Source organism: Magallana gigas, chromosome 10 (assembly GCF_963853765.1).
Source record: "Magallana gigas chromosome 10, xbMagGiga1.1, whole genome shotgun sequence".
Classification (NCBI taxonomy): domain Eukaryota; kingdom Metazoa; phylum Mollusca; class Bivalvia; order Ostreida; family Ostreidae; genus Magallana; species Magallana gigas.
This window is the reverse complement of record NC_088862.1, coordinates 28,375,445-28,399,671: the sequence shown is the minus strand read 5'-3', so window position 1 is coordinate 28,399,671 and position 24,227 is coordinate 28,375,445. Positions and strand designations below refer to the sequence as shown.

The following is a 24,227-nucleotide window of genomic DNA, read 5'->3' as shown; positions in this document are numbered from 1 at the left end:
TCGCATAAGGATTGAATATAATTGAATTAATTCTGCTTCATATGGATATAAAAATAAGCCAGCCAATAGGGAAGCACAATTTCTGCCAATGGGAATTCCTTTCGATTTTTGGAAGACCTGGTCTTCAAAAACTACACAGGTGGATTATTCACGTCTACTCACGAGCAAAGTGATTTTGTTTAAAGGATAATAAACTGTTAAACCTTTTATTCTCAAAGAAAATGGAAGTTATGAGAAATAATACCCACACGTTTTCTTTCAACTACTAATTATTGTGCGCAAAAATATAATCATTTATAAAACAGATGGAAACACCATTTGTCTAAGTTGACAGCATTTTTATTTAAATGTACAATCAATTTTATGAAAAATATCATGCAATCTTTTACATGTTAATAAACAAAGAAAATTTGTTTAACGGAGTACAAAATTTACACAAAACAATCTACTCATTTGTAATTTTACATATTTGATTTTTACAACCTATTGCTTCTTTGTTTCAAATTCAGGTAATTTAAAAAAAAAACTTAATTGTGAAATAAAAGAATTACATATAAATACATGTATTTTAATTAAGTTATTGTCATTGTATAAAAAGGCAAAATAACATAATTTATAATCTGTTTTTCATATTGAGTGTGTACAATGCTCAAATAAGGAACTTCTAATAGTCACTCAAAATTTTTGGTGTCCGACGTCAAGTTATAAGCGAGGGCTCATTATGCCTTTTTATGTGATCAAATCTGAGATAATATTTTTATTTACATTTTTTACAGTCTTGACCTAAAATGAATGCGCAAGAAGCTGTTATCATATTAAAAACAAATCAGCAAATATCAAAATTGGCTTAAAAAGAATTTTGACTAATAATTAAACAAATGGAAACAAAAACATGGTACAAACCCTAATACATACCAAAGAATTGTGAGCTCTGTATCTTGCTTTTAGCTCAAGCATTAACACTCAAATTCTGGTTGATGATTAGAAATTCATTACTAAAGCATCGCGATTACGCCCCTTTAACAAATCTCTTATACATGAAGCTAGGGAAGATTTTTGACAAAATTCAAATTTTATCAAATAGATATTTTTTTTATTTAAAGCTTTATAATTAAAATGTAAGAAATTATTTTCATTACAATAATATATAGTGTATAATGTGACAGAAAGCTGATACGGATATGACTATTAGGCTGGTTATACTAAATGACACTTCGTGCAAGTGTCTGAAGAAAGTTCATTTAAAGTTCAAATTGAGGCAATCAAAACATATAATGGTGTATGTGGGATAAAAATGGGAAAATATCCGTCACGTGATACTGCAACATACACATGCATTTTGAACAGAACTTCTACCCGATTTCGGATTATGCAGCGAGGTTGACAAAAGTATAACATAACATTTTCAAAACAATATACAGATATCAATCTGCAATATGGCATTGCAACAACATAAATGTATTTTCAAAATATTTTCTCCTCTAATTTTCATAGCACATAAAAATGGAATGAAGGTACTAGAACGACATGTAACTGAGAGCAGAGAAAGTTCAATCTACAGGCTTCCGAAGCAACATTTCATATGGCAACAGAAACTAGCATGAAAACTGTTCTGTAGCATCTGAACTATGTTGATGTCAACGCGCAGGTAATTGTTCATCCAGGAAGTTGTCAATTGATGACGGTAAGGTAACAATGTTGTTCTCGTTTAGTTGATTCCTATATGCATATGAATATCGATGTTAATTAAACAAAGCTTTTGGTTACAAATTTACATCACCAATAAAGGAACATCGAGTCTTTGGTTTCTTTTACATCTCTTCAATGGTTTGTTAAAAGTGTTATTAAACCAGTCATTGTTGATATATGACTTAACATAGGAATCCTCGAAAAACTTACATATCATTTATTACTATTTGAAATATCATGTTGTAAATTGTTCGTCATCCATTTCATCAAATTTTTTGGTGAGTCTTTCCTCCTCAGGTACTCGGGAACGAACCGACCCGGTACCGGTTTTACCACTACGAACCGACGCCATTCGGCTTTTTCTCATGCTGTATCTACTCTTCCTTTTAAAATCTTCAACTTGTTTTCTCTTCTCTCGCTTAAAGAAGCCACACTGTTGGAAAAAAATATGAACCATTATATTCGCTTCACTGTTTTCCTATATTCCTTACAGATATTTTCGAAAGTATAATGGTAGAATGTTACGATACACAGGATCTTAGTAATAATTTTGTATATAGTTACCAATTGCACGACTTTATTCAGTCACTGATATGCATTATAAAATGCATTAATTTTTATGATTTATAACGAAAAATAGAAGTTCCACGCTAATTTCAAACATTTTTATTGTTTAAAGAAATGATAAATAATATGAATTTGATTAGATATATTGTAATGGAATTCCTTTGATACATTTTTGCCAGACCGTTATCTTCTGTAAAATCTTACCTTCCAGAGAATAACTCCCAACAACAAGAACAATAGCAATCCCCCAACGGATCCTAGAATAATTATCATCAAATCTACTTCTTCCACATCTTGTGTGAAAGAATCGGGGAGCAGAATGGATACATACGCCTGAAAAAATTAATCTCAGTTTAATTTCTAATGAAAAACTCTTTATGGCTTATAAGTTGTTTTCCGCTGCATATTCTTACTCAAAGTGACGTCATACTTAAACATGACATAGGTTTAGGCGATTAATTGACATAAAAAAACCAAAAAAGTTTTTAAAAAATATCAGTTGAAGTTTGTGAAGCTGTACACGTACATGTGAAGTATTTTATTTTGTTTGATTTTTTTCTCATGAATGGATGAAAATATGTTCGAAAAATGTAATTTTTGTTAGTTATTATTCAAGAAAGTTTTTCTATGCGTAAAGATGTTGATGTCTTGTCGTTAATGTGTTGTACGGCACATGGTTATGTTTTTCTACAGAAAAGATTGAATTTTAACAAAAGACTTGATTAAACATGTGATAAAAAGAATGTCTCGTAATTTGCGATGGTATATGCTTTTTATCCAACGAGTTGTGTATTTTCTATCCCCTCGCCAAGGCTCAATTGAGTTTTTTGATATTTTTTTTTACATTATACTAACAAATAAATATTACCTTATACATGTACTTGAATTTGTGATCTAAAAAATTCAATGTACAATGCATTTAGATTGTATAAAACAAAAACGTCAAATACTGCACATTCCCAATGAAATGCGATGAACTTATGTCCGTGTAAAGTGGCGAGAAGCACCTTTCGTAGGATTATAAATCTCGCTTTTATTTTATATTGAAATCTATAAGGGACTGGGATAAATGTTCCATATTCGCGAATTTATATCCTCTCGTTTTTATACAAAACAGTATGATCGCGGAATTAAGTACTCGCGTAAAATAATAAATCTACAGTATATAACACAATTTATGAATTTACCAATACATCTTCAGAGATTTTATGTGCTTGTAAATTTAACCAAAAACTAAAAAAAGGAGGGATTACCTCTTGTAACACATTGCTCTTCAAAACGAGGGGGACTTGGGACCTCTGAGAAGGCAAAACCTGACCACGTGTTACGAAGGTCAAAATAGATTTTCCCTGTAAAGAATATATAATTGATTAAACATTGAATCAATATGTGTTGCAATTTTCATGTTCGGAACTTTTTATCATAGAATTTAATCATTCACTGATACTACCAGCAAAATAATTGTTTACAAACTTCTGTAAATTTTTTTCGTGAAAAAGGCAATTTAAATGCTCATAGTTAGGCACATTAATATTAGTGTTAAATATGGTTTGTTAAATATTCTAACGTACAGAAATCTCTATTATTGATATTACATTTTAACGATTTGTTTTCATTTCATTTCGGGAGGGGGTAAGGCTGCAGTTTCAAACGGCTATTGATAATGCAGCACGTTTAAATATAAAATAAAATTATTACGGTTCATATTGCTTTGAATTTACATAACATTTAAAAAATTCTGATTTTAGAGTTCACAAATAAGAATGTTTTAAACAACAAATGCTGTTTATTTATCTTAGAATCTGCATTAACATGCATTATAATTAGAATACAAACTTTAAAAAACACCCATAATGCACATGGAGCACAAAAATGAAACACTCAAAATGAAAGTGCAAAACAAATTACCCGTTTGTCTGAAAGTATGTCTGACATATATATCTAGCTATTTAGCTAGAAGTTAAAAACTTTTATTAGTTTTTGGTAAGATTTTTTGGAGGGAATAAGCTGTCTTAATAACTTACCTTCTCTAATTTAGGTAAGTCATTAATTAACATGTCAAAAGAGAGAACAAATGCTCTGCTATCGATGTCCGTGGGCTTGACCATGTTAACAGAACACTCTACTGTTGCACACTTATATAAATCGGTTCCATCATCACAAAACTGAAATTAGATTATTAAACAAATGGTAAAAAAAACTAAAAACAAAAATCATGATAGAGAAACAAGCCACCCCCAACGAAAGAAAATATAAAAAAAAATAAAGAAGTTTGTAATAAATTTTTCAAAAATAAGGACACATGGTTAACAAATAACCAAAAATATCTTTAATTTTTGAATAATTGTATTTTTTAGCCGTACACTATTATATGAAAAGAAAATTCATATAATTGAGCTTTAATTTTCAATAATTGCAATATCTTAATAAATTCTTTAGCCCTTCTTCCCAGTCTCAAAATGCTTCCCCATCCCGCCCTTTCTTACGGTTTTTTATTCAATGTTTTACAATAGCCGACACATCACTTACAATATACTGTAAGCTTCCAGTATCATCACGTTGCGGTTGAAAGTAAGAATTTTCACTGTTCTGTCCATCCACTAGAATCACATTTGTGTCGGAATCGTTGTACTTCAAAGTAGTGCTACCCGGAAGTGGATTCGGTGTTGTAGACTTCAACTCGGCACTGGGATAGTAAGTCAGTTTACACGAATCCGTTTTGATTTTGCTCGATACCTTCAACAAAACATTACTGAAAGAGTTGCTGTTTGAACTAACTTTTCGAAAAAGCAAAAAAAAAAAATCGCATTAATTTTGAAACTTATTCACTAATCTGATAAAGATATTTCAACTGACTGGTAAGTTTCCATTTTTTTTTATATCCGTTACGTAATTCAAAATTATGAAAATCACTTTCAAATCCTAATTGAACATCATTTGTAATTGTGTGTAAAGAAAATCAGACAACCCGGCGATGATATGAACGTTTCAGTAAATTACCTTTAGATCTTCTTGTTTTAAGAAAACTTTGTCTTTAGACCTGACCGGTATGTAGAGGAGAAGATTTGCTGTCTCTATTCCACATGGACCTTCATTGATGAAACCGTATGTATTCGAGAACTGAATACTCTTGTTGGAAGCGGTGATTTGTTCGCTGGACGTAGTTCTACAGTTGAATTCATTTCAGTATTTAAAAACTTTAAGCATAAATGTAACTTGTTAAGGTTTGCTTATTTTCATAAGACATAATATAAGATGCCTTCATTCTGCAAATTACATAACTGAAAAATAATCATTGTGCAAAGATATGAAAATAATGACAAATACGTAAACACAATAAAAATACCCTTTTGTGAAACAATGTTTAACAATAGCAAAGTAATGAAATACATGGTACTATAACATGCCAATTATCAAAACCAATAAGCATTAGAAGGAGGCTTCCCACATGAAAAAATTTAAAAAAGTATGTGAACTATAGAAGAAGTAACTCCTTTTTTGCCTTTCCAAGAAAATTAATATATGTAACACACTCTTCTCGCACATAGAGTCAAACTTAACCACAGTAAACTTTTAAGTCATTTCATGGCAACTTATTATTTAAATGACATTAAATTTGAACAGAATCGATACATCAAGAGCAATATATATATATATATATATATATATATATATATATATATATATATATATATATATATATATATATATATATATATATATCCACCACAGATTTTTTTTCTGAATTAGTCTATATTCATTTAGAATTCTGTGGTGTTCTGCATAGTTTAAAAAAGCAGCAACTATATTAAATAATGAAGTTTTACAAGTATATTAAATAATGACGTTTACACTTTAGAACCTATGTTTACTCACACTTGCAGTGTAACACGAGAATATACAGCGACGTCCACCTTTTTTATCACTGTATTATCCACAGGGTATGTGTCATTTCGTGTCGTAGCGGTCACATTTATATCAATGCTCGACTTCGATACGAACCCGGATCCCTTTTCGAACGCGTCCTTGGACACTTCAAAAATAATATCCACTTCTCCTACCATGCGCTGGTAAAATGGATTCAAGACTTCGCAGAATCTAGTATTTAAACCTGATTCCTTGCAAATCATTCGTTCTGAAGTTGGCCCATACTTTAAGGTGTTAACTATTATCTCATCGGGGTAGTGTATAATTAGTGAAGTGTTGAACGAAGGCTCGCCGAGATTTCGTAAGGAAGTCTTCATTCGCAGAAAAGTATCATTTCCAACAAGTATTCTAGGCCTGTCGACCGTTACATTAAGATTCAGGTTTGAGAGACAAGTTCCATCTTCTGCTTTGCAGCCTGTGTCAAAACGAACCTGTTCAAAACGTCAAACAAGATGACATAAAGATATTTATAGAACAACAAAGTAATTAACTTGTCAATTTTTAGCTACTTGATATACAGTTAAAGCCTTTTCCTTTCGTATTCCAGCAAATTCAATGATTGAAATTAGCAGTGAAATTTGCTTTGTTACAAATTTTTTTCTCAGTAAAACATATGAACTCCATGGATATGAAAGAATGTTAAAAAGGCTACATTTATCTGACCCAAGTGTTGTTATTTTTGAATTTACTGTCATGTTGTAAATTGTGCATTTACACCCACCCAGTAAATTCAAAAGTTACAACATGACACAAGACTACCTTAACATATCATATATAAAATATATTTCAGGGTCTTTTTGGAAGTATTGTTTATAACACATATTTTTGGGGTCTCTGGAGGTACCGTATATCCGGTTTTTTGGCGTGTCAAAAACAAAGCGAAAATGGGGAAAATGTGTAGCATTTTTAATTTGCGCCAGTTATTTTTGCGATTTAACTTGTTTCTTATGGAATATAATACAGAATAAAATTTCTGCGTATTAAAAAATTTGCGATTTAAAAGACATCGCGAAAAAAGCGAAAATTAGATAATCGCGAAAATTACCGATTATACGTATATATAATACGGTATTGTCTTTATTTCTGTATTGATGATTGGATAAAATCAAATAAAACAAGGAAATAAAAGTTATTAAATACCTCTCCAGAAAATGTAGGAACTGTTTCTCTGTTGAGAATGGCCCGGACTTTCCCTGGCTCCGACATGTTGCTTATTTTGTAATCAACCAATAAGACAATGGGTATCTCCATTGTTTGGAAGAAGTTTCTATCGATTACCTGTTATAGAGATTAAGATTTTACTTTTTCGGGATAATATATAATTATATGGGTTTTTTTTTTTTTATATTAAATGAATTCAGTTTTCAGTTTTAAAAGTTAAATTTGAATGCTTGTAAATTTTTATGATGTATTATATGTTTAAATAAATTCTTTTCTCGTGCCTTTAATATTTCACCAAACTTAGTTTAAAAAATAATGAATTTTTAATCATAAAAATCAACAAAAGGACGACTCAACGATATTTATCGATCGCAGCTATTCAAGTTATTCCTACAGAACTAGAAATGCACTTAAATTGCATTTACACTATATGTTATAGCAGTACAATCTCAATGTCCAGACTAATTCATATGACATTCTTTTTTTCTGTTATACTTTATCGTTGGTTTACTGAAGTTTATGTTTATTATCAACAGAAAATTAATAATTTTATGCTTATCTAAATAAATATAGTTATATTGACAGTCAAGTCACATAAGTTACTTGTAAATATGAAATATACAAACCGGGACTCGGAGTTCCGCTATGTAGCAGTGATTAGTGTTTGGGAAGATGATGAATTCTTTGACCTCTATCATATCCCGTGATCCTTCAGTCCCGACAACCTCTACTCGCTGTTTTGTTTCGTTGGCATCAAGTGTTATCGTAAAATCAATATCTTTGAATAAAGATAAAGCCCAGTAAAACATAAATGAACAAGAAATGTTTGTGAAACACTTATGCCCCCTCCCTTGGAAACATCCACAAAGAAAATGAACGTAAAATGCAAATATTTGGAATTTTCCTAAGTCCAAGGGCCATAACTCTGTCGGAAATTGCTCTATCATATCCAAAATCGAACTTGACCTAAATATTAATTAGATAAACCTGCATACAAAATTCCATATTAATATGTGCACCCTTTGCGACGAAAATGGGCAGAAACTGCAAATAACTCAAATTTTTCTAAGTCCAAGGGCCATAACTCTGTCGAAAATTGCTCGATTGGACCCAATATCGAACTTGATCTAGATATTATCATGATAAACTTGTTTACCAAATTTCATTTCAATATGTTCATCCTCTGCGAAGAAAATGAGCAGAAACTGCAAAAAACTCGAATTTTTCTAAGTCCAATGGCCATAACTCTTTCGAAAATTGCTCGATTGTACCCAATATCCAACTTGATCTAGATATTATCATGATAAACCTGTATGCCAAATTTCATTTCAATATGTTTATTCTGTGCAAAGAAAATGAACGAAAACTGTTGGTGGACCGACCGAGTGACCGACAGATAGACAGACAGCAGCAAAGCAATATGCCCTCCCCTCTTCGAAGGGGGGCATAATAAAGATGATACATATTTATATTTTTAAATAATTACTTAAGCCTTTCTTGATAAAACTTGGTTTTGAATTGTCCCAACCTTCAATTATCCAAAAATGAAAACAGATCGAAACAAATCATGTATGAAAAAGCATAGTTGTGTGTGTTTTTCTCACTGAAGTTAGATGTCTTAAAATCAATAATCTTGAATAAATAATTACAAACGGCAAACTGAACCACAAAACAAATGGATGTTTTACAAATTATCTTACACAGGAAGGAACCATATTTTTTAATAATTAATTAGACCAAGTACTGTTACTCAAATTGTCATTTAAAAATGAATATTAAAATGTTACCTGTATTATTAATTCCCTCCCCTGTAAAATTGAAACAAAAAGAAACAGTGAAGCAAGGATTGGAATTTCGTCCATCACTACATGGCATTCCACTGGCATTTAATGGGATCGGGCTCGGGGATGAAGTTATTTCACAATGGATGTCGACGATATTCCTAGTCCTTAGAATCAGTGCTTTGTCGGATCTGTATGCACCAACAGCGAAATCTGGAATGTTAAACAACTCATTTTAAATGAACAGTACTGAAGATGCATATATTGAGACTGAATAATATCAACAATCACAAATAATTAACAAGGTTGGGACCCATCGGCCAAATTGGATGTATTAGCCCGTGTAAGATATAATACCCCTTGTGGTAAATACATTTGAATGGCCATGGAAAACAATTTGATTCAGTTATTTTATTGTATAAATCCACCAAAATGTATATCAAATAAAACAACGTTAACTTTTGCTTAGCAAGTTTTCTTTCTGTAAGCCTTTCGTTTGTAAGATTGATCCCCAAGAACTTTTAGATATACTGAGGAATCAATCTCAGTGTTAGTGGGATTAGAGAGTAAGTTGTTTACCAAAATTTGTTACATTTAATTTATTCAAACGCAGATTTACCATATTTTTACCAAGATAGAATTTTTCCAGATTTTGCACTTCAAATTTTTATCCCGACCCACTTGTGATATCCCAGACAGGCTAATATATTCCATTCAGGCGATTGGTCCGAACTTGTAAAATGCAAATATTTAGTCGTTGCTTTTGACTACATTTGTATTAAAAAGTTATAATATGAGCGAAGGATGCGGCAAAAACTAGACCTTGCTGTAGAAACCTTCATTGAATTTCTCTAAACACAGCGAAGCAACAGACTTTCATATACATGTAACTGTACAAAATAAATTTATTTAACCAACCGGATGCATCATCGTTTTATTGTTCGGCAAATGAACATGAACATTGAAATGTAAACAAGAAAGGAAGTCCTAATAAAACATTGAGAAAAATTTATAACGGTGAAGAAAAAACAAAAGGCTAAAAAGAAAATACAAGAACCTAGAATTATATACATTTACAGTCAGGTAACAATTGACTAATCCATAATCCCATTCCACCTATAAAGACAATCGCGAACATTAAAAAATCACGCAAATAAAGAGTATCTAGGTATTTACAGCAGGTATGCCTGAGGGTTATTCGTTGAATGAACATATAACGTATAAATGCTGAAACAGATAAATACCACTGAATGTGTTGTCATCCAAATCTTTTGCTGTCCTCGAAATATAGAAACCGAATCCTTGAAGACCATATTCTAACTGAGAACCTAGGATTTTCTGTGAGTACATGGACTCCATTCTCGTTTGTTTGCCATTGAATATGTAAACGGCTCCTTCGTTGTTTTCAAAGGGCGCACCAATTGCAACATCTATTATAAAACAATTTTAAAAATGTAAATATGTATCGTAAAATGCGAATATACCAATACAAACCAATATTCATAAAAAAAAAATCTATTTTTTTTGCAGAGAATTACTGAATACCAAAGCTTGCTGTATTGCAGAATATGTATATACAACTTGTTCTGCCAAATATAGTACATGGATTAGTTGAACATTATGTCTGAATCTAGGTAATGTGGTTAATGAGGTGTATTCAACCAATTTATTACACGAAGAAAACCTATTGGACACTCTCTTCTATTGTTCTATTCTATTCATAGCCTTTAGAAAAGAAAATATCCTAGATTCTAGAGCATCTGGTAAAACTTAAATCAGATGTATTTTAAAATCTCATATTAAACGACTGAGAGGCCAAAGGATAATCATCTAACCTTCTGTTTTCAATAAAGCATAAATGAGAAAAGAACTGCATGATCGGTATATACTGTTTTCTGCTGATAAGACAGGTAAGAACATTGTCTTTATTTGTTAGGCACATTATATCAATTGCATTTTTAAAGAACTAGGTTTCAATTCTACATATGACAGTCCTACTTACACCCATAGCATCTTTCCAAGGAGGAAGTAAGAATTTATGTGGATTCCAAAGCTTCACAAAAGTTCTTACAAAAGGAGATATATAGAAGGTTCCAGTAAATGTTCTACCAAACCTCTTTCTTTACTAAAATTCTTACAGTAGTGAAGGAGAAACTTCAAGAGTACTGTACAACAATATACTACAGAAGTGGTGTGAATCAGTCATGGATACTAAAAAAAGAATTATTAAAACCTTTTAGGTCAAAAAATCTTACCTAAATCAATAACAAACATACAATTTTTCAACGCTTTATACAACCATTACCCATGACAAAATAAAATCTAGGCTTTTTGATATCATTGACGGTTGTTTCTTCAATAAAATTGAAATTCGTAAAAATGCTAACCTTGTTATTGGAAATCTTAAAAATAATTTTGTTTAAATTTTTCTGACTGCACACACAATTTTTCTGTAGTTGACATTAAAATGATGCTTCAATTTCCGATGGACAACATCTATGTAGTTTTTGGAATCAAGTCTTCCAACAATCTGTTGGAATTCCAATAGGTACCATTTGTGCCCCATTGTTAGCAGACCTATTTTTGTATTCTTATGAAACAGAATTTATTCAAAAACTTGTACGTGAAATAATAAATCACTTAGTGAGGCCTTCAACTCAACATATCAACGAACGTATTATCAATTAACAAGTGTTATTTCCATACTTACGTCGTCTCGAAATATCCGGTAATATATATATGAAATAAAAGATACCATAGAGTCTGCGTCATCTGTTTCATATTTGGATAATTAACTGGAAATGGACATTGATGTTAACCTAACAACAAAACTTTATGATAAAAGTAATGACTTCAATTTTTCTATAGTCAACTTTCCTTACTTATGTAGCAATATACCTTTACCACCTGCATATGGTTTTTGTCTCTCAGTTATTTCGATACGCAAGGGCATGCTCTCGTATGAACAGTTTCTAAGGCGAGGCAAGCTACTGGCAAACAAGTTCATTAAACAGAACTACCAACAGTCTTGTTTGAAGTCATCTTTTCATAAGTTCTATGGTCGATACAACGACCTTGTCAGCAAATGCAATCTTGCACTGGGTCGCATGCTGACTGACTTTTTTCATACTAATTGTTAGATCATAATAAATCACCTATACTCTGTCCCGAGATTTTGCTTCCACCACTTTTTGCTTGATATTGCAATAATCATAAATACCTTTGTGTTCAAACTACGTTTATTTACTAATATGAAAAATGTCCAGATTATCTGTTTTGAAACGCCCTTCTACCGCTTCAGGTTTTAATACACATCCAAAAATAGAAAGTCTACGGGGATTTTGCATTGCATCAGCCATTAATGAGCCCGGATGATAACGTTGAAAAATTGCGCAAGGTTTCCCGAGTACTTTCGAATGGAGAAAAGATGTAAACATTTCCCATTATAAATCTCTGTGAGAAATTTGTTTTCGTTCCTGTGAACTTTTATGAGTGAAAAATGATAATTGTTCAATGAAGATTTCTTGGATATTTTCCCTTTCATCAATTTCAACTGTATTTCTTTCACAGGTATGTGTATTTTTCTTAAACATCATAAAAATTGATGGAAGCAATAACTTGGGACAGACTACGACAAAGATCACACGTTGGGTGTGACCGGTCAGCAGAGGATGCTTACTCCTCCTAGGCATCTGATCCTACCTCTATCTTTTTAAATGTCCGTGTTGCTCTGCTTTGAATTGGCGTTTCCTCGTATGGTTTTTTTTAGATGGTTGGCAGTTTGTTATTGTCATTTTTCATTACAGCACTAATTAAAGAGTGTAGTACTATGACTGTTTAATAATCCAAGCCAAGAAAATAATATTGTAAAAAATTGAAATAATTATTCTCGAACACTGCAAAATCAGATATTTACTGAATATAGATCACATAATTGCCACACCTAGTAAGTGACTTCATGACCAAAAGGTTCAGACCAAATGTGAAACATGCACCCTACTTGGCAGAACAAATCGTATTTCCTATTGAGAAATCCAGTAGGCTACTAGTATTGTAAACTTTGACAGTACACTGTAATTTGCTGTAAAATTTGAAGAAATAGTATATCTAGCACACCATTAAATCCGTCTTTGTTAATGTCCCCAATGCCAGCAATAGCCGTTCCAAATCGTGCAAATGAAACGAGAGTTCCTTTTAGTTCTTGTGGAGGTTCATCAATTATCTACGAAGAGAATAACTTTTGATTTAACGTCTTTAATTCTTAAAATTATATTTTGAGGATTAAATAATGTTAACATAGAGATAAAACTCTAGGCGATAGGCAATCTATATACTATTTAAATAGATTGTTTTAGTCCTTTTTCCGCCCTTCTTCACTTACAAACGGTTTCGCACAAAAGTTGCATTTAAAGAGATACATTTTCAGACATTGGATTTTGCCCAGTCTTGTATTTATCAGCTGACAACGAGGGAAAGAAGACGAAATAAAACGGAAGCAAATATTTCCCTGAATACAGTATTTAGTATAGTACATATACATTGTAACTTTAGATATTATTCATACAACAATCATAACATGATTAAAACATGCTGACCAAACACATTTAATTCAACTTTAAACATAGAACTTGTCCATTCAAAACAAAACAAAAATCTAGAAAAGTATATATTTTTTTTATATTGATATCTACACCTCGTGCAAAATTAACATTCATTTCACAATTACACTTGGGTTTAATTATTGTTATTGAGAAATTGCATTTAACTCAGTGAACGTTTACCTAAAGAAATAATGATATTCATAAAATCTTTTACTTATACTATATAACAAATGGATATACGTAAATATTGAAAAAAAACGCGAAAGACATGATACCGAAATGATTTTTAAAATGTATGACATTGGACCACCTTTTAGGCTATTTTCATATTCATTCTATCTAAGTTTCATATGTATAACCATATTCTGCAGATCTTTGATGAAACTTATCAAATATATGGTCAAAGGAGTTCCTACCTCTATTCCGAGTGCTTGGAAATCCAAAACCGTTTTATATTTTTTATGAGATAATTTATGACGTACGATACAATTTACTACAGAAAAAATATATATTTTAAAATATGTGTGATCTTCCATACCTTAGATGAATCAATATTTCCATAGTAAACATAAACTTTTCCAACATCATGTATCACTTGATTTCTTGAGATGTCGTCATAGAACCAGTTTGGTGCCGCGACCAGGATTTCATCAATTCCATCACCATTAACATCAACAAGACAAATTGTTTGACCAAATCCACCTCCCACCTGTAATGTAACACATAAAAATTGTATGTAAATAACCTATTGTCTCATCATTACATGTCTGTTTTTATTTTGAATTCCAAAATGTTAAAAACGTAGACCTGTTTCCCTTCAATTTGCTTGATTTGTGATAGTGCCCCAAATACGAACACTGAAAACTGAAAAAATAAAAAACAGAGAATCAATATGAAACCTAAATCAAAACAATTAAACTTCCACTAAGACCTAAAAAGATAAAAGATTATGCAAATGATTTTTTGATCTTTTTTACATATTTGGTATTTTTTTTTGTATCTTGGACACATTTTAACAAACGTTAATGCAACTGTTACACATTTTGTGGAAGTCTACAGTAAAAGTGTTCAAAATTTATAACATAATTAAATAAATTGTAAAAAGAACTCTACTGAGTCAGGATCAATCTTTATTTTGGGACTTACAGCTCCAATGTTTCCATTCTTATTGCTGAATCCCGGGGCTCCTAGCACAAAGAAGCTAGGCTGAGACATCTTTCCTGTTGCAACACTGAATCCTAAAATTAAAACGTGGTGATCAAAGGTTGGTTGAGAATAACTGTACTTCAAAAATACGATTTCACTACACCAAAAAAAAAAAAACGCCGTATGAGAAAAAAAATAAACAATTTTCAAAACCGGAGCTAAAATTAAGTTTAATTTGAAAGGTTGAGCAAGGGTATGGTTAATGCTTCACATTTGAGCACCACGCCCCTTTAATAAAATAGTAATAATTCAGGTTGCCAATGACCCCTAGCATTTTAGTCGCCCTGCACTTTATAATGACATTGATCCTTTTTTTTCCAAAGAAGGGTGTTTTTCTTCAAAACTGATCAGTCAATAAGCATGCAACATTACCTACCCAGTAAAGAAGCAGCCAAGTAAGTGTCTTTGATGGCGTCAGATTTTTCCACTACCAGTGGAAGTGCTTCTACCCCTTGAAGGGTACCATCATTCATAGATATCATCCCCCCTAAGAAATAAAAACAAAACCACATACATGTATAAACTGACATCTATCATCCATCCAATTTTTCATTCAACCATCCATCCATAATAATTGATCGTCCTTTCATTAAAAAAATGTAGTCATCGTTTTAAGGAGACTGAGCGCTTAACAAATCAGCCATCATAACTAACATAAATATCTTTATTTAGAGGTACAGATTAAGACAAGATGGATGTTGAGTATTAAGAGAGCTTGATGGTCGTCGCCATTTTTAGATTATATTTATCTCCTTTAGAAGAAGACCACTGCATAAAGATATCGGAAAGCATTCTAGTTCTAAAGCTTAACAAAGTGGAATATTTTCCTGTACTAAATGATCGTTTATTGCTAAAATAATCGTATCATAAAATTTAAGGTAGATCCGATGATTAATATGTTGACCACCCAGCGTTCTTATTTGAGTGTACAGTACAGAAGTAATCGAGAGAAGATGTACCTTAAATAGTTCTAAACATTACCTGTGGATGCTTTTCCGATGTTAGGGCCGCCATAAAAGGTGTCAAAAACAGGAACCTGAAAAATAAAGTTCGAATCTTATTACATGTTTTTTTTCTTTTTTGTTTTGCCTTCAAACAAGAATGACATTTTGTCAATGTATAATCGCTTAGAATTAAACTTTCTTTGAATTTCTTGTGCAATGTACATGTACTTCTAATGCCTTAATTACACATGGTTATGTTATACTTAAGTATCTTTGATATCATAGAAATACAAGCTGGGTTTTATTCCAATACGATGTTTTAGGTACTAGTACCCAAGAGGAAAAAAAATATTCACTGACCCCGAGGGGCAATTTGAATATCGTATTCTCTAGGGAAAGCTTAATCGTCATATGTATATGGATAAAAGAACCAACATTATTTTTTCTAAATATGATTAAATGACATACGGCTTGTATCATATTTTAAATTAATATACAGTTGTTGACTGGATACGAGGGCAACATATGCCTTATTGTTCCTCAGGGCATAAATATCGCCAAAGGCCGAAGGCAGGATTCTGAACACAAATATGTATCATAAGGGGTTATCATTTTATTATATGTTGCTACAGTACAGGTCACTTTGTGGTTACAATGCACTGCATTTTGTAGCGGAGTGCACAGGTTTCATAGTTGTGAATAAGCAGTAGACCTTAGGTCATAGTTGAGCGAACGTTTTATCCTTCCACCAACACTGTCTCATTAAGGCGGTTTATACCATCAGGTAATTTTTGCGATAATCTAATTTTCGCTTTTTTCGCGACCTCTTTTAAATCGCAAAGATTAGATACGCAGAAATGATATCCTGTACCATTTTCTATTAGAAACTTTTCAATTCGCAAAAAATGACTGACGCACATTAAAATTTTAACAGATTTCCCCCATTTTCGCAAATTTTATGACACGCGAAAAAACTTGGATGTACGGTATGTTGTCACTCAATGTGTAAATCTGTCACTTAGTAATGATAAGTTCAAAGAACTATCAATGATATTATTTACAATGTATTCTTTTTAGACCCTCCTTTTAACAATGAAACATTATTTCATTTTAAGATATACGTACATATAACTAATACAACTATACAAATAACAAAAGAGATTTAACGGTTTTCAGTTACATATACATGTATATAAATGGTAACAATATGTTTCACGTTATGCATGTCATTAACTGTCTTTCTTCAAAAAGTTAAAGGGGCATGGTCACGATTTTTGGTCAAAAATTATTTTTCCGATTATAATATTTATAATGCTTCAGTAATGCATTTTAAATAGGCAACCAAAATTTATGTGAGCGTTATTCGTTGAGTTATGAGCGAGTTACAAAGATTGCAATTCTGTGCTATGTAAACAAAGCATTTGTTTTCATTTTGAATGCTGAAGTGAAAATTCAAATTTTTAGACTTAATATGAATGTGTTTAATGTTAGGAACTATTTATTTATGCTTAAAATGATAAGAATAGAGACAAACTAGCTTGAAAATTTTTGTTACTGGTATATTAAACCTATGTAAACAAAAACAAGGCAGAGCCTTGTTTACATGGCAAGGAGTTGTAAGCTCTGTATCTTGCTTATAACTTAACGACTGACTCCAAAATTTCATTTGATCATTAGAATTGCTTTCCTGAAGCACTGTAATTAATAAAAACAGAAAAAAAGATTTTGACTAACTCGTGACCATGTCCCTTTAATGCAAAGTAATAGGCAGTTCGAATTCCATTATAAGTTCTCATTCAAATTGAACTTGAATATTAGAGTCTTTCATTTCTTCCTTGAAGATCGCATCAAATTTTTCATTCATAGCGACAGTAAAATGGTTCTTCCAATCCCCGATTTCACCTAAAACAAAAAAAAAGTTCTTAAATATTCAAGCAATACGCAACCAGAAATATTAGCTATATTATCATTAATTTTGTGTAATATGTCTGAACTGTGGTTTCCTGAAATTACTGTGAATGATAAACATAATTTTCAAATTTAAATCAGAATAATATACAGTTCTAAAATTAATATATTTGCTCTTGTTATTCGTGTCCAATTACTTTTTTTAATTTAAAGTAAGTGAAAAAATAGAGTAGAGAAAAACCCATTGAATCTTTAAACTCATGAATGCTTGGAAATTTACATAAAAAATAATTAGTATTTTTTTTGGTACAAATATACTTCTTCACACTAACATAATTCCAAAGAAGACTGTACCTTTCCTAGACATGTGTTGGTCCATTTTTTCTAGCAAGCACCTCGTCCGCCACAAGGGAATTGTCTTTGACGGTCCGACTCGCCAGCTTAAGTTTCTTGAAGCTGCATTTATAAGCTATATTCTCTATATTTTCGTCGCTTAGATCACCATTTCAAAAAATTTGGCCAGACGTTTGGTTTCTTGCAATGGATTCTAGAGTCATAAACATTGAAAAATAATCTTAAAAATCAATGAGTACTACTGTTTTTCAATGCGTTGTCTTTAGAAAATGTTTGTCCCATTAAGTAATACATGTATGCAAACTATTGACAACAATCATAAAGCAAGGTTTTATTATTCTGATTTTGTTTGAAATTCATGCGCTGATCTAGAGAGGGACCCCCCCCCCCTCCCCCCATGCAAACATAAATATCCCCCATATCAAAATTAAGCATAGTCGATATTGTATACAAAATTTAATAAAGAGTACTTTGACAAAACTTATCGTAGGATCTCATTCATTTACTGTAATTTCAATTACCTTTTTCAAGCTTTCATACTGAACAGTAAAAATGGCATCTAGTGTGTCGTTCTTTTCTGCTTGCTCAAATTCTTGTTCATACTTGAACCATCCGCCCATTATTTTCACTGTAAAAATGATGCCATGATCAAAGCATTGACATGTATAATACCTGGCAATGTCATTTTCGATCAATGAATGACAAACAATCCAAATTCATTAAGAAGATTTGACTTTTTTTTAATTTAAAAAGTTTTTTCTTATGAGGAAATTTTTATCCAAAGATCTCTTGAGGTCGTCAGTTTTCCTGTTCTTACATTGTATATTGTATGATAAAATTTGCACTTCTAAAAATAACCTATTAGTTTTCGGAATTCTAAACGTATCATGATATTTGCATTATATATTTTTTTATTTTCTCAAAGACGTCTTTTATAATATGATAATGCAAAATGTAAGACATTTTATCAGTACATAGACTAATGAAATTGAACTGCTGAATTTAGTAATGCAAGGCTAGCCCAGAGGTCGATCTATCACAATGCCATGCCTTTATCTATTTCAACATAATTTGTATTTTGCTTTAAGACCATATGAGATTATAAGATCTACTTTAAATTTTAGATAGAAATCTTTTAGCCTTAAACACGAAAATAATAATTATCTCCCCTTTAAAATTGGAATATTTTCCTACATATTTATACAAAGCTCTCCTTTGAAAGGAGATTAATACAGTCTAAAAATGAACACGACCATCCAGTCCTCATAAAGGAACATGGTCACGATTTTGGTCAAAAACCTTTTTTTCTCTGTTTTTATTGTTAACAATGCTTCAGTAAAGCATTTCTAATACTAGTAGTCAACCACAAATGTCAGTTGTGATAAAAGCGAGATAGAGAGCTCACAATACTTTGTCATGTAAACAAAGCATATATAATCATGTTTTCGTCTACGCTTTGAATACATCTTGAAGTAAAAAGTCCAGTTTCCTAACTAAAATGTGATTAACGCTAAGAACTGTTTAATTATGCTTAAACGAATTAGAAAAGAGAGAAATTAGCTTGGAAAAGAACGTTTACCAGTTCACTGAACCAATGTCAACAAAATTAGGGCACGATCCTTGTTTACATGACATAGAATTGTGAGCTTTGAATTCTGCTGCTAACTCTACGACTGACACCAAGATTTTCGTTGATCATTAGAAATGCGTTTCTAAATCATTGCAAACTATAAAAATAGAAAAATAAAATTTGACCAAAATGCCAAATGGATAACAAGAATGCTGAGACAAAGAGAGAAGCTGAAGAAAGTTGTCATTTAATTTGCTTTAAGACGAGCTTTTTGATAAAATTCAACATTTATCAATGACTAGCTGAACTTTAGGTTCACCATATCGAACATGAACCATTTTGCTTTCATACCAGTATACCAGACACGTAGTGTATATGTACATAGCTTACCTTTTGGATTCATGAACTTTGTTTCAAAGAAGTCTTCAAAGCTCCCGGATCACCAAATTCGCTCATATTTGTTAAATGGTGATACAATGATACAGCCACATCTTTTGGGTTTCTAACCACGTGGATTATTTTCCCGCCACTTTCAATGTGTTGTTTCGGAGGCCATCGGTAGGGGAAGTGAGTGTTTAATGTCCTTGGAGACCCCATGTCTTGTACCATGCTAAGGTTTGGCATCGCTTCCAAGAAGAAAAATTCCTTTGGTTCTTTTGAATATTCTGCCTTTTGCTTCAGTATCATGTGTAATATTTCCCATAACCAGTGAGTACCTTTACAAATTGTAAAATGATGTTTTATATCACAATAATTTCCTTCGAGGATACGTGTGCATGCAGACAATGATATATATATATATATATATATATATATATATATATATATATATATATATATATATATATATATATATATATATATATATATATATATATTTAATGACTCACATTCTTTTTAAGTAATTAAGAATTATCCTTTGAGTATTTTGGCAAAATCCAAACTAGCCCGTGTGATTTCATGTTAGAATTGATCACGCTAGTGCAATTATCACCACCTTATATTTAAAGAATGATTCCTTATTACTTATATTTAAAAAAATAATAACAGTTGTAGTATCAAATATTAGAATATTGACATATTGATGTTATTTTTATTTCTTTTAATTATGCAAACCCCTAGCTGCAATAATTTAGCCCTCTTTAATTTTTTTATTTCTGATGTTTACTGGAGAGGGCTACAATTCCACAGGATCTCCGTAATGGTTCAAAATTAATTTTTTCATGCGGCTGACTGCGGCCTGGAAAGATCGTTTTTATATTTTACTTCCTTTAGATAAAATTATTTTTTAATTCCGGTTGAGCAAACCAGTCGTATATTAATCAATGTGATTTTATGGGATCTATGCTTGGAGCTTTGATGAGCTTGAAAACGTGAATGTTAGTGTAGATAAGCGTACTTACCTCCCTCTATCACTAAAACATCATAAAGGAAAATTCATATTTACCGCGTTAATTATTTTGAAAATAGGGGAATTTCTATATTCAGTTCAATAGCCGCTCCTGAATTCTCATTGGCTGTCCCAAAATAAAACCGATCAAGGTCAGTAAAACATGGCGGCTAAATTCAACTTGTGTTGTTGACATACACGAAAAATAACAGATATATGTACTATACTTGATATTTTTGGTTTAATTTATGCGCTCACACAACTACAATGTTTAGGGTCAGGTATGAAATGCAAATGTTATTGTCATTTATATACGATTTGAACCGAAATCGTTGCGGAGTAAATCACTCACTTACTTGCAGCACCATAACGGAGAAAAAAAATCGAGAGAGGGCTACATTATTGCAGCTAGCAAACTCCGCTAGCGCCCAAACATTATGTCATTTGAATTCATTGGAGAGCACAATACAAAATCAATTCGCAGTTTAATTGCGGACATTTAGAATGTAAATATTTAGAATTTAACACTGCTCTCTTCAACTCATATACATATAAGCTTTCCCTTCACTGTGACAATTGCCCACAGATGACCTATGAAATACACATACCTGACTTTGGATAATTGACCAATAGTATGTCGTCTTTCCGGTATTGCAGGTTCTGTATCTCCTCAAACCGTTGCTTGGCATCTTGTATTAATGGAGGAAGAGGTGGTACGACCATTTCGTCGAAAATAACGGGTCCAGGTTGTTTCCATTCTTGTGAATTTTCAATATTCGATTTATTAAAACGCAACGCCTTTCCACGCAGTTGTTCAATTATTTTTTATGTTCTACTTTCGATCGACCTGTATCGTATGGTGTCCCGATAGGGCTATTTGCAAAAGTGTGACAGCGCGTAAGGAACAACGCACAAGCGCAAAGTGACAATGTGCTATAACGTGAAGTGACAACCCGCTAGCGCGACGTTAGGAACTATTCACCAGCGCGAAATGACAACGCGCTTGCGCAGAGTGACAACGCACTAGCAGCGCGACGTTAGAAACAACGCACCAGTGGGAAAAGACAACACACTAGTTAGCACAAAGTGACAACGCGCCAGTGCGTTATTTACATGTACAATACGCCGTCAAGCTAACATTGCAAATATTCAGAGTGAACTTTTTCGGGGGTTGTAAGAGGAAAAAATACATTGCGCATGCTCTGAGTGGAAAAAGTGATATGGAGTAAACTACCAGCCTATTTGATTTTTTATTACCAATGAATTGGTGATCAACTACGATTAGATTTTTTCGATAATAATTTATTAGAAGAAGACATCATCCGAGAATACTACAACAGGCTGAAGCTAGCAGCCAATAACAGCAGCCACTAAACCCGTAGAAGCAAGCAGCCGAACAGGAAAATCATCAAAGTATTGAGAGTACTCGAACAGAAACTTTATCATCGGCATACTTTAAATACGAGATATTACTGTCTCATTTTACGTTAACGAGAAAATGGAAACAAAAGACTAGCTACAATGTTGCCAAGGTCGGTTAAAAAGGTTGTACAGTTAACAAACTTTAAGCATCATTTTACACGCCTTATCCACCATCTTCTTTTAAGATATGATTTGCTTGCTTAGCTGTAAACTATTATTTGGTAAAAAAAAATCCATACATCTAACTTTTTAAATTTGACTACTTTTCCTTTATGTTTATAAAGTCAGATATTTTCTCCTGAAGGAGACCATTACAGTCTAAAAATGTCTAAAAATGTCCAAAACTATCGAGCTTTCTTAACAAAAACATGACCTTGTGAGTCCATACTTCACTCCGCGCACTTATGCGTATCAAAACCACATTTTAATTGCATTTCGATCGGCTGACGTCAGGATTATTTCTTAATCAAACACACAAGGCTATATATTAAATAATCAAATGTGCAGTGTGCGCGTCCTTAAGAAGGCTCGATGGTCGTGGCCATGTTTAGACTGTATTGGTCGCCTTCAAAAGAAGAGCTCCCTATCAAAATACAGGAAAATATAAACATTTTCAAAGGAAAATTATATGAATATTTTCTTTACTAATTCATAGTTTGTATCTTATCAATTGATATCTTAACATTTTAGGGAACTCTGTTAGTTTAATATTTCACCACCCAGCCTCCTTAAGGTTGAATAATACATTATCACAAAATGGCTGATCAAAACGATATTCCGTTTTTTCAAAATGATTTTATCAACGGCAACATGCATATGTAACTCTCTCCAAAGTCAAGCGGGTGAAGTGTCGGGCTTCTGATCCGTATATCATGAGTTCGAATACCGCATGAAATTTGTTGTTACTTTCTTAGTTGAATTTTTTAAAATAATATTATTCATTTTTTATTCCAAAGCTACATTTTTTCGCGTATTTGACAAATGTACAGTTTACTTACTTATCATTATATCTTTCAGAAACAAATAATTTACTGTTAATTTGAGTGACTTTTTCCAGTGTTATACTTTCCTAATACTGACACAACTGAGGCGTCACTTCATAACTAGATTTTACACTGTAATAAGGTAACGTAGCTATCTTCCTTCAGAAATTGAGCATCGTTAGATACGGAAAATAAATAAAAAACGAACTTTTGTATATATAAAACTTTCAGATTAACTTTTGGATATGAAAAGTATTTTAGTATTCTACCACCAAAACTTCGAAAAATACTTGTTAAATTTCGACCGTCGAACCACCGACTTCCTGTAGAAAGTGGTAAATGGTTAGGCATTCCTCTGAATGAAAGATGCTGTACATTGTGAAATGATAATTAAATAGCCGATGAAATGCACTTAATATTAGAATGTAATGCTCTTTCATGTGTTAAACAAAGGTACATGGAGCCTAGATTTTGTGAAAGACCAAAAGCCTTTAAATTTTGTGAATTATTGTCTACCGCCTTAAAACTTAAAAAACTCAAAAATCTCTGTTTATTTATACATGAAAGTTTTTAATCAGGCTGTCCTTCTTAAAAATTTGTACTTTTTTCCAATATTTATTTTTCTCTAATTTGTACTGTACATGTACCTCTGACTCTGAGTATATATATACATGTATATACATTTGTAAATATATAAATATATATACCTATGTACCGTCACGTT

The 24,227-nt window shown here is 32.0% G+C and overlaps 2 protein-coding genes across 3 annotated transcripts in view; both read right to left on the bottom strand.

The window, feature by feature from the left end:
- Window positions 1-310: 310 nt before the first annotated feature.
- LOC105348912 (integrin alpha-8) overlaps window positions 311-24,227 on the bottom strand; it is a 33,810-nt gene continuing 9,893 nt past the window's right edge. The window contains exons 5-22 of one of the 2 annotated variants that reach the window (XM_034454975.2): window positions 15,914-15,968; window positions 15,309-15,419; window positions 14,873-14,964; window positions 14,534-14,590; window positions 14,265-14,435; window positions 13,242-13,347; window positions 10,370-10,555; window positions 9,132-9,338; window positions 7,971-8,122; window positions 7,324-7,461; window positions 6,133-6,614; window positions 5,257-5,422; window positions 4,786-4,992; window positions 4,281-4,421; window positions 3,510-3,605; window positions 2,461-2,589; window positions 1,900-2,122; window positions 311-1,719 (exon numbers count right to left, since the gene is read on the bottom strand). In XM_034454975.2, the coding sequence (XP_034310866.2) occupies window positions 1,925-2,122; window positions 2,461-2,589; window positions 3,510-3,605; window positions 4,281-4,421; window positions 4,786-4,992; window positions 5,257-5,422; window positions 6,133-6,614; window positions 7,324-7,461; window positions 7,971-8,122; window positions 9,132-9,338; window positions 10,370-10,555; window positions 13,242-13,347; window positions 14,265-14,435; window positions 14,534-14,590; window positions 14,873-14,964; window positions 15,309-15,419; window positions 15,914-15,968 (2,694 nt within the window). In that variant the 3' untranslated portion in view covers window positions 311-1,719; window positions 1,900-1,924. Of the gene's footprint in view, window positions 1,720-1,898; window positions 2,123-2,460; window positions 2,590-3,509; window positions 3,606-4,280; window positions 4,422-4,785; window positions 4,993-5,256; window positions 5,423-6,132; window positions 6,615-7,323; window positions 7,462-7,970; window positions 8,123-9,131; window positions 9,339-10,369; window positions 10,556-13,241; window positions 13,348-14,264; window positions 14,436-14,533; window positions 14,591-14,872; window positions 14,965-15,308; window positions 15,420-15,913; window positions 15,969-24,227 lie in introns of those variants that run through there. The other variant, XM_034454973.2, reaches the window with a different exon arrangement.
- Window positions 16,925-22,554, bottom strand: LOC105348911 (sulfotransferase 1C4). The gene is given in 4 exon segments (XM_066073436.1): window positions 16,925-17,778; window positions 20,099-20,170; window positions 20,173-20,424; window positions 21,707-22,554. Coding segments are annotated over 4 exon segments (549 nt in total). The 5' UTR covers window positions 21,822-22,554; the 3' UTR covers window positions 16,925-17,668.